The sequence below is a fragment of the Oncorhynchus kisutch genome, linkage group LG10 (assembly GCF_002021735.2).
Source record: "Oncorhynchus kisutch isolate 150728-3 linkage group LG10, Okis_V2, whole genome shotgun sequence".
NCBI lineage: Eukaryota > Metazoa > Chordata > Actinopteri > Salmoniformes > Salmonidae > Oncorhynchus > Oncorhynchus kisutch.
In genome coordinates this window covers 19,801,026-19,818,092 of record NC_034183.2, presented here as the reverse complement: position 1 = coordinate 19,818,092, position 17,067 = coordinate 19,801,026, and the positions used below count along the sequence as shown (strand labels likewise).

Below are 17,067 nucleotides of genomic sequence, written 5' to 3'. Positions count from 1 at the left end.
AAAAAATGGATGGCCTTAACAATGATTGGGTTAGCTTATTAACCAGATTTATTTTTTATTAGCTAAATTATTTATTTACTATGTGGCAATATGTATAGCTAGTGGCATGACGTTGCCAGGTTAGGGGTGGTTTATGACACCCCTCCCCCATAAATACCTTTCGCCCTTTTTCTCGCCACTCTACAGAATGGACTCTTGGAAAGCCCTTTGTTAACATAGAGTATTGTAACATCAAAAGGTTGGGGAAAAGAACAATCTTTAGGTAATCCAACCAGTTGAAAGTATCCATTGGTACTTAAAGAATATGATGTCCGATCAGTTGTCGTCTGAGACATTATTACTGATGATAGGATGACACAAACTGTATCTTGGAAAGTCTACACATTCTAGTTATCAGATTCACATAGAATCAACTTAAATGTTTAAATATGAAACTATTTGTGAAAAGATTAAATGTAGTTTTAGTTTATAAAACGAGAGAATTGTTTTCATAAGAAAAAAATTCTCAATCTGTGGCCACGCCCACATGAATAGGCATTGGTTGGAAATGATGAACCAATCCCTTTTCTCCATTTCTATAAGAGCCCCCGTGACCCAATTGACGGTGAACTAAGCCAACCTCAGTGTGAGCTATGGTTGCGAATGGTTGAACGAAATGAACATTGTGTTCCCGAAAGACGTGAGGACTGATGTCCATGTGTTTAGAAGGGTGAATTTCATCGTGGAGGTGACAATTGAAACGCTGGAAGGATGAATTTCGACGATACCAGCCCAGAATATAGCATGAGCTTATAGTATGGCAACTTGGTATGAACTTTGAACTCTTGTTCAGTAAAGAAGTGATACATCCTAGGCGTTGAGTTATCAGCAGCCGCTGTAAACGTGCGTGGCCTAGGAAAGGATGAGATCTCTGCTGTGCAACCCAGCCTTCCATCTTCGACCAATCTATAGAAGCGCAGCTCAGAGTAAATGTATTTCTTGCATTTTCCTTTTCCGAATGGGCAGTCATTTAGAATGCATAAGATTCTGTATTTACGATGGCATAGCTTCATAAGGTCCGATAGAGACCCAATCCTTTTGTTTCTGTTTTCCCGCGCTTTCATTCAAACCCAACCCCCTTTTTTTGTGTAACCAGCCAGTTTCAGTTTCGTCCACTAGGGATGTTTTTTTTAAATGACATAGTTAGTGATCAATGTATGATCCTTCCTGTGTATATGTAATTCTGTGTGATTATTTAGTAAATAAATAATAAATAAACATTTGTATTGCTGATTCAACTTGTTAGCCAGGGTTCGTGAAGATAACCAAGAATTTACCACGTTCAGATGAGACTGAATACGTAATAATAATAATATGTTTAATAAATGACTGCTATTGATATAAAAGATTACCAGGTCTTTAAGAGTTTTTTTGGAGACAACAGCTCTATAAACATTATTCTGTGGTGCCCTGACTTCCTAGTTAATTACCAGTACGTGATTAGTTTAATCAGTTAATATTAATTAGAGAATTGATTTTATAAAATAGCATGTCATATCATTTAATCCATAGCAAAGACACAACACTAGCTAGCTGACTACATAGTGCCAGTCTATTCTGAATTGTACAATGAAGTTAGCTAGCTAGCTATGATGCCATTCATTCAGTTAGTTCTCAGCACTCCTCCCAAAAATATTATGTCCTGCACTTTTATCCTCTTTGACATTGTCACCTCTATTTAAGGGCTCTAGCTACTTTTTCACTAGAGTGAACACTGACTCACTGAGTGTTGCTCATTTCAAACTGCAGATACTGTGCTAGCTAGACATCTAACGTTAGCCTAGTTAAAATAGACAACTTAACATTGCATCAGTCGGTACAACTCTTTTTACACTATCTCATCACCAATAGTTTACTAGTTTCACAACATAGGAATACATTTATGAAATGTTCATGAACTTTTGCTCATTTTTAATGTTCAAAATATTTATACATTGGAACACTCGTGAATATAACTGCCCAGGGCTAGAGACTAACTTTTTTCATCGTCCCAGAATTGTCCCAAAGTGCAATTTCAACCAGCCCAAATTTAACATTTTGTTTATTTTTGTTTTGAAATGCCAACATGGGTACTACTGAAATAAATAAATGGGTCTGTCAAATGAGCATGAAATTGACGTTAAAAAAATGTGCCTCTAAAAAGGCCAAGACTGGAATAATATTCAAATAAATGTTTCATAAATGGACCGGTAACTGACAAAATAAAAACTTGAGTAAATGAGGGATACAAAGTAGGCTGTATTGAAAGCAGCTGCTTCCACATGGCTGGTTCGTGAGTTAATTAAGCAATAAACATCCCATATGCTTAGGGTGATGTATAAAAATGCCCAGTTGCCCATTATTTTGGCTACCATGTCTAGAAGAAGAGATCTGTGACTTTGAAAGACACTCTCAAAGGAGCATAGGGGTTTAAAGTGTGTGGAATTTCTTGTTGAAGAATGTTGTTCCAGCCCTCCAATAGAGTTCCTGACACTTGTGGAATCTATGCCAAGGTGCATTGAAGCTGTCTGGCTCATGGTGGCCCTACAAAGACACTATGTTGGTGTTTCCTTTATTTTGGCAGATACCTGTACATAAATAATTTGTCTACATCTCAAAGTGTAGCCTATATGATAAGTCCACACCAATGCTGACATGAGGGAGGCGCCAGAAAATGTAACCAAACTTTAATGAGACTTTTAATTAAATAAATTTAGGCTAAACGCCAGTCATGTTTGACAAATGTAATGAGGATAATTAACATTCACGTCTAAAGGCTATATTCTGTTGACCCAGGCCTACTCGAGGCACAGTTTGTTCAGAATGAAATGGTCACGAGCGAAGAAAAAGGCCAGTTACTATTGTGCACTGACCACACCCATCACCCACCTTGCAGTCAGCATTTTGAAACTATTTAACCATAAAATGTAATTGTTTTAAAACCTGGAGATTTTGTCATTTTCTGAGGCATGTCTTAGGCCTACCTTTCGAAGTAGCCTTGCCAAAGTCAGACCAAAGAAATGTTGAGGGATTGTTTTATAAACACTTCCTTATGCCATTGTAACCAGCATTTCTTTCATGTTCTATTACTTTTCAAATCAACATTCTTTCATTATTCAACAGCCACTGCTGTGTGTGCATTGGTGTGCTTATAATGTGAAGAAATACATTTATCAAAATTTTAAGCTAAACATTCTGATCTGTGGCATCAACCTCATTTGCATTTTTAACATGTTTTGATGAAAGCCTACAGTGGTTGTATGGATTTTGGATCTATGGTGCCAGAACCATCCCAGACATATTTTCTACGGCACGCCCTTAATTATGATCCCTGTAGCTACCTCTCCTCAGCGAACACCACAAAGAGAGAGAGCAAGTGCGTGCCCCTGAACTGTTACTGCAGATCAAAGCAATATGTCAGTCGGCTGCCTCTGGGGACCGGGCGCAACCGAAAGCATATTTGGTGTTTGGGGATCCAATCATATACTGATCAAAAATATAAACGCAACATGTAAAGTGTTGGTTTCATGAGCTGAAATAAACGATCCCAGAATTTTTCCGTATGCACAAAAATGTATTTATCTAAAATGTTGTGCACAAATGTGTTTACATCCCTGTTAGTGAACATCTCCCCCCCGCCAAGATAATTACTCCACCTGACCAGTGTGGTATATCAAGAAGCTGATTAAACAGCACGATCATTACACAGGTGCACCTTGTGCTGGGGGCTAAAATAGACCACTCTAAAATGTGCAGTTTTGTCACTCAACACAATGCCACAGATATCTGAATTTTTGAGGGAGCGTGCAATTGGCATGCTGACTGCAGGAATGTCCACCAGAGCTGTTGTCATTTTTGTTCAGTATACTTTAGTTTTGTAGAAAATGAGGAACTGAGTCAGTTTTAAAGCCACATAAAACCAGCAGCTGCCTGGTGCTTTACAGTCTGAAAATGTTTTCAAATCCATCAAACTGATCATGGTATAATATTGGGGATGGGGTCAAATTTACGTGTTTCTAATATTGGGGGGGGGGGGGGCGTCGTCATGTCCCTGTCCCCCAAGTTACACACATCTGCGTGCTATGTTTGTTTACTGTCGCTATAGGAGTCCATCTAAGGCAGTAAACAATTTGTGTTTCAGGTAGGTTTGTGTTGAGGTTAAAGTGTTGTTCATATGTCCATATGCGTTAGTAAACAGATTTGCGTTGCGCATCATATTTCCCTTATCCCCCTCTAATTATCTGTCTGTGAGAGATTCCCTTCTGGTTCAGTTCCACCCTGAATGTGGTGATGCAGAAGTTGGTCATGTCAATATCCTGTCATTGGTGAATGATTAGAACCCCCCCCCCACCTTCCTTTCCTCCCCTCTCGCTCTCTCCTCAGTCTTCCCGTGGAGATGTAAACAGGGAGCCGGAGCTCCAGGAAATGCAATCCCCACACTGCTGTTCCCCTCAGGCAGGATTTACAATTGGAGGATGTTTTCTGATGATACTCTGTGTTATTGTCGGCGTGTGTGTGCATGCATGAAGCATAGCCTGTGGTCTGATCTGCCGAGCAGAAACCGGATTGGGTTTGTAATCCTTGTTTAAGATAGATATTATGGTGCGGAGTAGATTTCACTTGGATTATATGATTTTCTTTTTTTCAATAGCTGGGCTGGGTGGGGGAGGAGGAGGAGGAAAGGGATGGGTCGGGGCTGCAAATTTCCTGAAATTATGAATCCCATGTAGTCAGTGAAGACTATTGCCCCACCATAGCACAAAGCTTTGTAATGCTTTAATTGCATCTCAAAGGAGTGGGGAAGAATCAAATTAGGGATTGTCCTACATTTTGGAGCTGTGTGTGAACAGTACTTGTGTGCGTTTGTGAGAGAGGCAGTGTAAAAGTAGGCTGGATTTATTTATGTATGCGTGTGCATGATTCATTCCAAGGACTAGGTGTTGGCTTCAATGGCAGCAGCAGAGCATCTCTATGGAGGCTTATCTCTCTCTGCATTGAGACGTGCTGACTTCACAAACTAAAACACACATTTGCGCACTTACACACTCATACTTAAAATACACATTCTCACATGTACGTACACACACGCGCACACATTTTACACTCTCACAGCGAGCAGGCACCTTTTTTCGTCACACCAGATGGCATGTGTCACAATATTACGGCAGTATTTCATTAACATTATGTGCATCCATCTGTTGTGTGCTCTAAGGCCCCATAGAGCCTCTTGTTTCGGTCACTTTACAGCACTGCACCATCAATAGTAGACTCAGTACTACTGCATGTTTTATATAGCCTAGAGTACCTCAAATCGAATCAGTTTATTGGTTGCGTACAGAGATTTGCCTACGTTATCGCCGGTGGAGCGAAATGCTTATGTTTCTAGTTCCAACAGTTCAGTAATACCTAGCAATACAATAACAATACACACATAATCCAAAAAGTGAAAAATAAAAGTTTGACATTTCGTAATGAGCAACATCAGAATGAGAATGTCAAGGTATATAAATTCTGGGGGAAAATCAGACATCACATGTGGGTGAGGTTAAGGGTAAGGGGCCTACATGGTTGGGGGTGCTCGAGCCACTAGTTGGACCTATCCACAGATCTAGGATCAGATTACCCTACTTCAAACCCCAGCCTTTACCATTTAGATTGGGGGACAAAAGAATATGACCCAGAATGCGCTACCTGAGGCTATTGACTCTTTTGGTATAATAAGTGTTTGCATACTGTTACACACTGAGGAAGCAAGAATCCCTCCCCCTCCCCAGTGCTAGCTCTGTCTGGGGGCTACCTGCAGGGGCAGGCTGACTATAGCCACGGTTTGCTTTGTCTTTGCAACGGTTGGCTGGATAGATGTTAAAGGTTAGATCAATTGGAATTTGGAGCCTGTAGGCTATGTTTGTGTAGAGATTTTGCTTGGTGATAACGATGATTGTAATGGATGAGGCCTACTTGTATGTAGCGGTTTTCACTTGGCCTTCTAAGTGTTTTGATTGTAGGGAATGTGGCTTAGCATTTAGCCTTCCTTTGTTTTTAGGATAGTTAACATACTGGCTATCAAAAGTCTGTAAATCTTTTCAAAGTTAAAACGGGTTTGGCAAAATCTCAAGTCAGTCAATCTGTCGGATCTGGAACCAGCTGTGTTGTTCTTAGGAAAAGGTGTCTACTCCTGACGTCACAGTATCTAAAGCACATTTCCAAACTGGTTGCATTGTTGAAATTATAAGGAAAATAATTGTATTTCAACATGTTCTAAGTGTTGTCCAAACTCCCAATGTAGTGAGACTCCTTTTAGTGAATAAGCTATTTATGATTCATCACAAACAACAATTCTGCAATGTGTTGAATGGGCTTTTGAATGTGACAGGTCATTTTTTGTATAGCTGTTATTATTGCTGCAATTGCAGATTTGCAAAATAATATATGCAGTTATGACTTGCTTTGAAACTCTTTAGAGTGGGAACATTTTAGAGACCCATTATGCAGTCTGCAAAATAAATGAGAAAACGTTCCTATTTGGGGTTAAAAGCTGCAATGAGTCTGGCACAAAGACACAACTAAACTGAACAAAAAAAGAAACACAACATGCAAAAATTTCAAAGGTTTTACAGTTCACATAAGGAAATCGGTCAATTGAAATTAATTTAATAGGCCCTAATCTATGGTTTCAAATGACTGGGAATACAAATATGCATCTGTTAGTCACAGATGCCTTCAATAAAACGTAGGAGAAAACCAGTCAGTATCTGGTATGACTGCACGAGAAATCTCCTTCACATAGTTGATCAGGCTGTTTATTGTGGCCTGTGAATGTTGCCCCATTCCTCTTCAATGGCTGTGTAAAGTTTCTGGATATTGGCTAGAACTTAAATGCTGTTGTACGTGTCGATCCAGAGCATCCCAAACATGCTCATTAGGGGACATGTCTGAGTATGCAGGCCATTTTCAGCTTCCAGGAATTTTGTACAGACCCTTGCAACATTGGGCCGTGCATTATCATGCTGACATGAGGTGATGGTGGCGTTGTCCGTTGCTTATGCCTTCCCATACCATAACCAATGTTCCCTCTTAAGCCGCACACCTCCTCCAGGAGTGCCACGCTGAAGAAATGCCAGGCTGCGCAGAGAAAGACTTCATTGAGTTCGCCCCATTAGTTTGTACTATATAGATGTTTTTTTCTGTGAGCGAATCAATATCATAGCAGCCCCTTTTTCAATACAAAAAAAAAATCTAACTTCAAAATTCTGTCTGTGACTTTGTTCTAGGCAGAGCCAAAGCGCAACAGTGTAGAATTCTATTGGCAGGTAGCCCACAAGTGGGCTTTCAATCACCCGTGAGTTACTGCATGTTTCAGGGCAGAGTGTGTGCACATTTATTGATATTCTTTGCTAGTTAGCGAGTAATTAGCCCAATTATGAATAAGTATAGGTCAGCAATGTGGAGTTGCTGCTTCCTACAAGAGCACAAAATGTGTAAGCTACATTTCAAGCTATCTTTGAAAAGCCAGTATAAAGGTATAAAGCAGGTATAAAGCTTATGTCTTAATTAAAGGGGCAGTGTAGTATTTTCAGAGGCTTAAATATGCAAATCAGCAGAGGGGTAGCCTACATTATCTAATTCTCAATGGTAATAATAATACATTTTATTTTGAAGTGGTTTCTTGCATCATACAATGTACAGTCACCTATTTGGCCAATGGTGTTACAGACCAAGTAAAAAAACATTCAAGCCCTTAATTTCTGGGATATTTTATTTCAGCTCATGAAACATGGGACCAGCACTTAACTTCTTGACGCTACCCATCCCTTAAGCAGGATAATTGTCATCAGCAACCGCTGAATAGCATAGCGCCTCAGTCAAATAATATTACTCAAAATATTCATGAAATCACAAGTGCAATATTGCAAAACATAGTTTAGCCTTTTGTTAATCCACCTGTCGTCTCAGATTTTGAAATTATGCTTTACAGCGAAAGCAATCCAAGCGTTTGTGTAAGTTTATCGATTGCATGACAAAACATTAAGTACACTTAGCATCAGGTAGCTTGGTCACGAAAATCAGAAAAGCATTCAAATTAATCGTTTACCTTGATCTTCGGATGATCTTCGGATGTTTTCACTCACGAGACTCCCAGTTACACAACAAATGTTCCGTTTGTTCCATAAAGATTATTTTTATATCCAAAATACCTCCGTTTGTTTGGCGCATTATGTTCAGAAATCCACAGGAAAGAGCGGTAATGACAACGCAGACAAATTCCAAATAATATCCGTAATGTCCACAGAAACATGTCAAACGTTTTTTATAATCAATCCTCAGGTTGTTTTTAAAATATATAATTGATAATATATCAACCGCAAATGTCTTTCACAGTAGGAGAGGGAAAAGCAATACCTATCCAAACTCTGTTGCGCGAGCAAAACTCATGTGACCACTTGACGCGATGTTATCGTTCTGGCTCGTTTTTCAAAATAAAAAAACGATGTCTGAAGACTGACACCTTGAGGAAGCGATGGGATAAGGAATGTGGTTGATATCCCTTTAAATGGAGCAATGGGAGGCTATGGAACATGGAGTTTTCTAAATAGAAGCCACTTCCTGGTTTGATTTTTCTCAGGGTTTCGCCTGCAATATCAGTTCTGTTATACTAACAGACAATATTTTGACAGTTTTGGAAACTTTAGAGCGTTTTCTATCCTAATCTGTCAATTATATGCATATTCTAGCATCTGGTCCTGAGAAATAGGCTGTTTACTCTGGGAATGTTATTTTTCCAAACATAAAAATAGTGCCCCCTAGCTTCAAGAGGTTAACATGTTGCATTTATATTTTACATCCACTATCACCACTGCTTGTAAAGTGTAATGACCATACAATACCCACTCGTACTGTTGAGTAATTTCAGCAAACCATGACACCCACCATCGCAGATTTTTCTGAAATTGTTTCTGTAGTTAGAAACAAGTAAGATTGACATTCCTGAAACATTATTTTGTATACTTCTTTGAAAATCTGAAAATGTAAGCTAATTGATTGCATCCATATTGGCCATTTTAACTTTATAGGATTCAAATAAGTTCAATAAATATAGTACCCTACATCCGATTTGGACAAAACTTCTTCCTACCAATGAATACGATGAGGGATCCCCCCGCAAAATTCTCTAGCCACCAACAGACCCCACGCCAATCCCACCCCAACAACCAGTATACAGTATCAGTTCTCTGACAAGTAGTGTGATGCTGGGGCTTGGAGAATTTCTGCTTCATACCCTGTTCAGAGACATTAGCAATTGATGTCCCTTGCATTATTTACCATGAAGTAGTATGAAAGTATCAGGTTTTGACCACTAGATGCCGCTGTTCCTGCTATACCACCACATCTATTGCGCTGGTCTCTTGTTTTTTATTAACTAGATCACAACATTTCCTTTGCAACTTTGAGTAGGAAACTAAGATTTGGCTCATGATGAAAGTAAATTGTGGTCATCCTCACAATTCGAACCAGTCCTCCATAAAGCAAATGTCACCATGAGGCCAACGGTGACTTTCTAACACAGTTAGTTTAATGGCTGTGTTTGGGGGCAGCAATTAGCCTCGTGGTTAGAGCATTGGGCCAGTAACCGAAAGGTTGCTAGATCGAATCCCCGAGCTGACAAGGTAAAAACCTGTCGGTCTGCCCCTGAACAAGGCTGTTAACCCACTGTTCCTAGGCTGTCATTGTAAATAAGAATTGGTTCTTAACTGACTTGCCTCGTAAAATAAAGGTTAAATAAATAAATGGGATAACTGAGGATGGATCAACATTGTAGTTACTCCACAATACTAACAAAAATTACAGAATGAAAAGCATGAAGCCTGTACAAAATAAAGTATTCCTAAATATGCATCCAGTTTGCAATCAGGCACTAAAGTAATGCTGCAAAAAATAGTTCTGAATACAAAGCTTTATGTTTGGGGCACATCCAACACAACAACACATCACTGAGAATCACTCTTCATATTTTCAAGCCTGGTGGTGGCTGCATCATGTTAAGGGGATGCTTGCCATCGGCAAGCACTAGGACGTTTATTAGGATTAAAAGAAACAAAAGAACCAGGTATTCCCTCTAGGATTTTGTGCTTGGCTATCTGCTTTCCAACAGACACTGGGAGACAAATTCACCTTTCAGCAGTACGATTACCTAAAACACAAGGCCAAATATACACGGGAGTTGCTTACCAAGACATTGAATGTTCCTGAGTGGCCTAGTTACAGTTTTGACCTAAATTGGCTTGAATATCTATGGCTGTCTAGCAATGGTCAACAACCAACTTGACAGAGCTTGAATTTTTTGAAATACTGAACATGCAAATATTGTACAATCCATGTGTGCAAAGCTCTTAGACTTACCCAGAAAGACTCACAGCTCTAATCATTGCCAAAGGTTGTTCCAACATGTATTGAATCATGGGTTTGACTACTTATCTATTCAAGATATATTTATTTTATTTTCCATCAATTAAAAAAATACAAACTTTAGCATTCTAGTATATTGTGTAGGGTCATTGACAATTAAATCCATTTTAATCCCATTTTGTAACACAATTTTTGGGGAAAACGGTTGAGGGTGTGAATACTTTCTGAAGGCACTTTTATTATTGCACACTGAGTCCATGCAACATTTTTACTTATGCTTGCCATAACAAATGTGTTGAATACTTATTGACTCAAGACAGATCAGCTTTTCATCTTTTATTAAATGGTAAAAATGTCTACATAAATCCACTTTGACATTGTGGGGCAAGTGACACAATCTCAATTTAATCCATTTTAAAGTCTGGCTGTAACACAGAATATGGAAAAAGTCAAGGCGTATGAATGCTTTCTGAAGGCACTGTATCTGAATCCTATAATTTAAAATGGTAAATATGGGTGCACTCACTTGGCTTAATTTCTCCGAAATGTTTCAACAGTAACTACAGAAACGATCATCTTAGATGGTTTCTGTCAATCCCCATGTGCTTTTTGAAGTGGAACGACCCTAGTGTGAGCCAGGCCAGACTGGTTTTTATTTCACTGACGTGTTTTGATGGTGTTTGCCTGTCTGTCCGTCTTGCAGGCTTCATCGCAGCAGCTGAAATTCACAACCTCCGATTCGTGTGACCGAATCAAGGACGAGTTCCAGTTCCTCCAAGCACAATACCACAGGTATCCATTTAGCACTGTTTCTCACACAAACCCTTCAACCAAGGCTTATCTGAGGGAACTAGGGGTTAAGATACTAAACCTGTCTGCTATTTGTGAATACTCTGAGCATAACCATATCTTTGTAGGTGAGTGTACAGATTAGAACACTTGAATTCTATTCTGCTATGAGTTATGTTGCGTAAGTATACAGTGTGTGGTACTAGAGTACACTGCTGCACATGGTTCTGTGCAAAAGCCCACTGGAATAACCTACATGATTAGAATATCAAATAAATCACAGCAAGACTAATACATTTTATTTCGCCCCACCGTTAAACCCCCTTCAGAGGCAGATGGAAGCAGGTGAAAGAATACGTATTCTAGGAGTGTGCTGTTGCTCCAGAGGAGAAGACATGAAAATAGGACATATGTTTTAAGAGCAGACCAATGGATGTGTGTGTCAGTTCTATTTAGAACCCTAGTCTAGAACTTTGTTCTCTTTCATGTAATAGAAAGCACTGTTATTGATATCCTGCTATAACCACAACCTAACAAGATTGGCAATTGCTAGATGGCACAAGGTCATTTATTTTAACTGGATTGAGATGTACCAGAGAGTACAGTGTATTGCTCTGTTTGATTCATGACTAAATGTGTGGAGTTCGTGGATCTCATGGTACCCAAGGAAGGTTTCCGCTTTATGGATTTCTAGCCTTTGAAGCAGCAGGGCTACAACTGCCTCTGATTCCCTCCCTCTATTTACCTGTGGTATAGGAACTAGGAAGTGTATTGGCTGAGGTTTTCTTTCCTCCCTGTTCTATTGAGCTTCATCAGAGGAGAAGCAGATAAAAGCCTGCATGTTTTTTCATTGTGTGAAATTTCTGTCTCTGATCATCAGTCCATTCCTAGTGTAGTAGGAACACCTCAGAGCCTGGGCTTTGGTGTGTAATTCCCTAGACAACCCACCGTTTAACCCCCTTCAGAAGCAGTTGAAAGAATACCTTTTCTCTACACCGTATTCAGAGCTTGCATACACGCTGCCTAATGACTTGAGCCGAGGAGCCATAGACGAGGCTTTGTAGAAGGCTGCGTTCAGCCCTTTTAGGGAAATGTTCTGCAGGTGGTCTCCTGAGCATAGTAGTGAGCATTGTAACTGTCACCCCTCCCCCCTCACATGCATAAATAGATCAGGGAATACATAAATCAAAATAAAGATGACAGCAGGAGCGATTTAGAGGCGGAAGGAGCGGCAATAAAACTCCATCAAAGTGTCGTTTGAGAGCGTCTCTCCGAGCCCCCGGGCCGCCTCCACCAATCACAGGCGCACAAAGACAATCACAATCCGCTCTCAGGTAGGGTGGCAGCAGGGGAGGCTGGTTGTCACGACAACCAACCCCTGTGTTTGCGCACGCGCTGCTGCAGATATTATTATTATTTTTAGGAGGAAAAAGCGATTTGGCTAAGTGAAGGCTGCAGGCGAAAGAGGAGTAGAGACGGATGGATGGATGGAGGGAGGGAGAGCTGTCTGAATGAAATGCGCCCCCCTGAGCACTTGTTTGGTCAGAGAATCTGAGGACTGCTGTTGAATTGTAATGAGGTTTATTCTTTAAAGGAAAATATTTGTTTGTAAAAAAAGAACTCAATTTTAGATGTAAATGGCATAGGACCGAGAAGTGTCCAGACACCTGTTTGTTTTGGTGATTTCACTTGTTTTTGATAGACTTCCCACAAACAACGAATCACTTCCTCATTCTCGAGTTGTGCGGTACGAGGGCCCTGAAAAAACATGAACAAAAACAAATGCCTCCTTTTCGAAAACTGCAAAGCTCTGTGTATTGTCATTCTGAATCTCATCTCTAATCATCTAGTCCCCTATGCAGAAGTCCAGACCGGGTTTGTCCTTATAGTATAAACTTATGTTTATCAAAAACAAGTGAAATCACAAAGGTGTCCGGACCCATCTATAACATGGCATATACATCAAAAATAGAGATTTGGTTGTAAAAAAATTAATAATAAAGAATCATTTAACCTTTTCACTTTGGGCTGAGTTAACAGTGCCGCTGATATGATCCCATTTGCATCAACTATTTTTCCATGTCAGTGACGGAGTCAGCGGTGGCTATGAGCAGCATTTTCCCAGTTGGGGACAATGATGAGGATTTGCCACAGCTAACGCTCTGCCTAATTTGAGTCTTCATTCACAGTGACACTGACGGCACAGATCTAGATCCCAAAAACAATCTTAATGTAAACACACCATTATAAACCCTGGTCTGGTATTCAGAACTGCTCCCTCCTGGTTAATGTTGATCCACTGGAACGCTCTACAGAGGGGGATGTCAACACGGACGCCATTCCAATATGAAAGCTTGTGATAAGTGGTGTGACAGTAGAGGCTTGGCCTCCTTTGTCCTGTCACCTCCTGTAACTCTTGCAGCGAGCGCTGTGACATGATTACAGCTAATGGCTGTCTGCGACACAGAGCAGAGCTGCACATCCACGTCATCCACCAACCGTCCGCTTTTTATAGGCAGGACATTTAAATCACTCTGGGAATACGTATGTGTATTTTATTAGGGTTTATTTGGGAGGCTTTATTTCTCTTGGTGGATTGACACCTTGTAAGATCCAATGAGGGAAGGATGAAGTAATTTCCTGTCTTCCTGAAAAGGTATGAGTGATGCTTCCTGGAGCCTAAATATTTTCTATTTTGATCTCTTCTCTGCAGTTTGAAGCTGGAGTGTGACAAGCTGGCCAGTGAGAAGTCTGAGATGCAACGTCATTATATCATGGTGAGTTTTTTTTTGTGTTTGTGTCTCGCTGTGTGTGTTTGCCTGTGTCAGCCTGTGTGTGTGCTACTGAGAGTGACCCTGCTCTGTCAATGTCACTTTTTAAAAGGACATTCTACTCAAATGCATTCAACTGTAATGATGACACCATCTGAAATATAACTGATGTGGCTGTGCGCTCATGTGTGCGACTGCTAGTTCTGTTTGGTACAGATATACACTGAGTACAAAATATTAGGAACTGTTCTTTCCATGACGTAGACTGACTAGGTGAATCCAGGTGAAAGCTATGACCCCTTGTTGATGTCATATCACTTCAATCAGTGTAGATGAAGGGGAGGAGACAGGTTAAAGAAGGATTGATAAGCCTTGAGACAATTGAGACATAGGTGTGTGTATGGGTGCCATTCAGATGGTAAATGGGCATGACAGAAGGTTTAATTAAGTGCATTTGAATGGGGTATAGTAGTAGGTGCCTGGCGCACCGGATTGAGTGTGTGAAGAACTGCAACGCTGCTGGGTTTTTCTCGTTCCACAGTTTCCTGTGTGTATCAAGAATGGTCCACTCTCCAAAGGACATCCAGCCAGTGGTCGAAAACAGGTCATTGATGAAAGAGGACAACGGAGGCTGACACACATTGTGCAGAGCAACGGATGGGCTACAGTTAGTCAACTGACAGTCCAGTACAACATTGGTGCCCAAAGACCCATAAAACAATACACAACTCGTCGTACCGTGACACAAATGGGGTATGGCAGCCGACGACCTTAGCATTCAACTATTTTCAGCAAAAAAACAACTGCGGATCCAGTGGGCTAAGGAACGAAAACACTGGAGAATTGGAAAACATTGCCTGGTCTGAGTCCCGGGTTCCTGCTCTTTCAAGCTGATGGGAGGATTAGTGTATGGACAAAACCACATGAGTACAGTACATGCATCCATTATGCCATGTTTTGACATTACAGGCTGTTGGTGGTGGTGTTATGTTGTGGGGTGTTGTTTTCATGGCACTCATTGGGAGCCTTGAGCAATGTTTGAATGCCACAGGTAGGGCTGGGCGATATGACGATACATATCGTGTGACGATAGAAAAACGTCTATCATTTCATATTATGCTCTATCGTTTATTTCGTGGTGTTGCAAATCACTCTTTACAGCAATATTTTTTGTCAATTGGATTTCGCTTTGCGTTTTTCACACACGTGCCATGTGGAAGGAAATTTGCAACACAAACAAACATGGAGGAGAGTGAACGTGACACAGAGCACAGAGACACAGAGCTTGTACCTAAAAGAGGGACTACTTCGGTCGCATGGGCATGGTTTGGGTATGAAAAGTCTGACACGGACCAGAAAAACAGGCTCAAACACCACTAACCTCTTTTACCACCTACGCAAGAATCATGGAAACAGTACGGAGAGAGTACGGATGAGACCCCAAAAAGTACAGTTGAGTGCTCAAAACAAACCCCCTACTCAGACGTTGCAAGAGGCTTTTGCCCGTGTCACACCACTTGGCAAAGAATCACGAAAATGGAAGGAGATAACAGCTTCCGTTACAACTTACATCTGCAAAGACATGGCCCCAATTTACACGGTCGAGAAACGGGCGTTTCGTGAGTTGGTGCTAATACTCGACCCAAGGTACCAAATGCAAATACCTTTTTATTTGTTGAGAATAATTCAAAATGTAATAAGAAATAGGCCTTTACATGTGGTCGTTTTATATAAATTATTTATTCATTGAATTTACAGAAAATGTGTATATCGTGTTATGTATCGTTTTCGGGATATGAAATGACCGAATTCGGGATATGAGATTTTGGCCATATCGCCCAGCCCTAGCCACAGGATATCTGAACATCATTGCCAATCAGGTGCATCCCTCTGCAAATTGTTTTGTTTTGTTTTTCGTCTCAGGGAAGCTCATCTGCGTGCTTGTCGTCCTCACCAGAGTCTTGACCTGACTGCAGACTGCTGGAAAAGTGTGCTCTTCATGGATGAATCCCGGTTTCAACTGTACTGGGCTGATGGCAGACGGTGTGTATGTCATCATGTGGACAAGCGGTTTGCTGATGTCAACGTTGTGAACAGAGTGCCCCATGGTGGTGGTGGGTTTATGTTATGGGAAGGCATAAGCTAAGGACAATGAACACACTTGCATTTTATCGATGGCAATTTGAATGCACAGTTACCGTGACGAGTAACTGAGGACAATAGTCGTGCCATTCATCCGCTGCCATCACCTCATGTTTTAGCATGATAATGCACGGCCCTCTGTTGCAAGGATCTGTACACAATTCCTGGAAGCTGAAAATGTCCCAGTTCTTCCATGACCTGCATACTCACCAGATATGTCACCCATTGAGCATGTTTGGGATGCTCTGGATCGACACGTACGACAGTGTTTCCGCCAATATCCAGCAACTTCACACAGCCATTGAAGAGGAGTGGGACAACATTCCACAGGCCACAATCAACAGTCTGATCAACTCTATGTGAAGGAGATGTGTCACGCTGCATGAGCCAAATACAGATCCATATCTATATTCCTAGCCATGTGAAATGATTAGGGCCTATTTCATTTAAATTGACTGATTTCTTTATATGAACTGTTTTTAATTTTTGTTCGGTGTATATTTGGGGCGCTGCTGCTAAATGAATATAGTGGAAACTGCATTCATACCACCTACCACCACCTCTACAGGCAGCAGGATGTTTAACACTGCAACAATGTGTTAACAAAACATATTTTCACCTTTTGTTCTAGGACATTGAACAGGTCATTGAATTTGGCACCATTTTAGTCTAGCAACTACAACATACAGCAACATTGAAAATACCATCTCGCTCTTTTACCTTTGTCTCCTGTCTATACTCTCCCACCCCTTTCCTCTCTAGCCCTGTGCCCAGCTCTCTCTTTTTTCCATGTCATTGTTCTCATTCTTTCTGTCTCTCTCCTTCCTCTTATGATTTCTCCACTAGTCTCATCTGTGGTCCTTTTGTCTCTGGTGTTGTCATCTTCTCTCTCTTCTCTTCCCCCCAACACATACTCTCCACCTCTAGCTAATCTCATTGTCTC

General features: G+C 40.8%; 1 protein-coding gene across 2 annotated transcripts in view; it reads left to right on the top strand.

Annotated features, from left to right (window-relative positions):
- The window catches only part of LOC109897874 (TLE family member 5-like), a 40,106-nt gene that overhangs the window by 15,800 nt on the left and 7,239 nt on the right, over positions 1-17,067 (top strand). For both annotated transcript variants that reach the window (XM_020492503.2, XM_020492502.2), the window contains exons 2-3: positions 11,126-11,214; positions 13,925-13,988. In XM_020492503.2, coding sequence (XP_020348092.1) covers positions 11,126-11,214; positions 13,925-13,988 — 153 coding nt within the window. The remainder of the gene's footprint in view (positions 1-11,125; positions 11,215-13,924; positions 13,989-17,067) is intronic.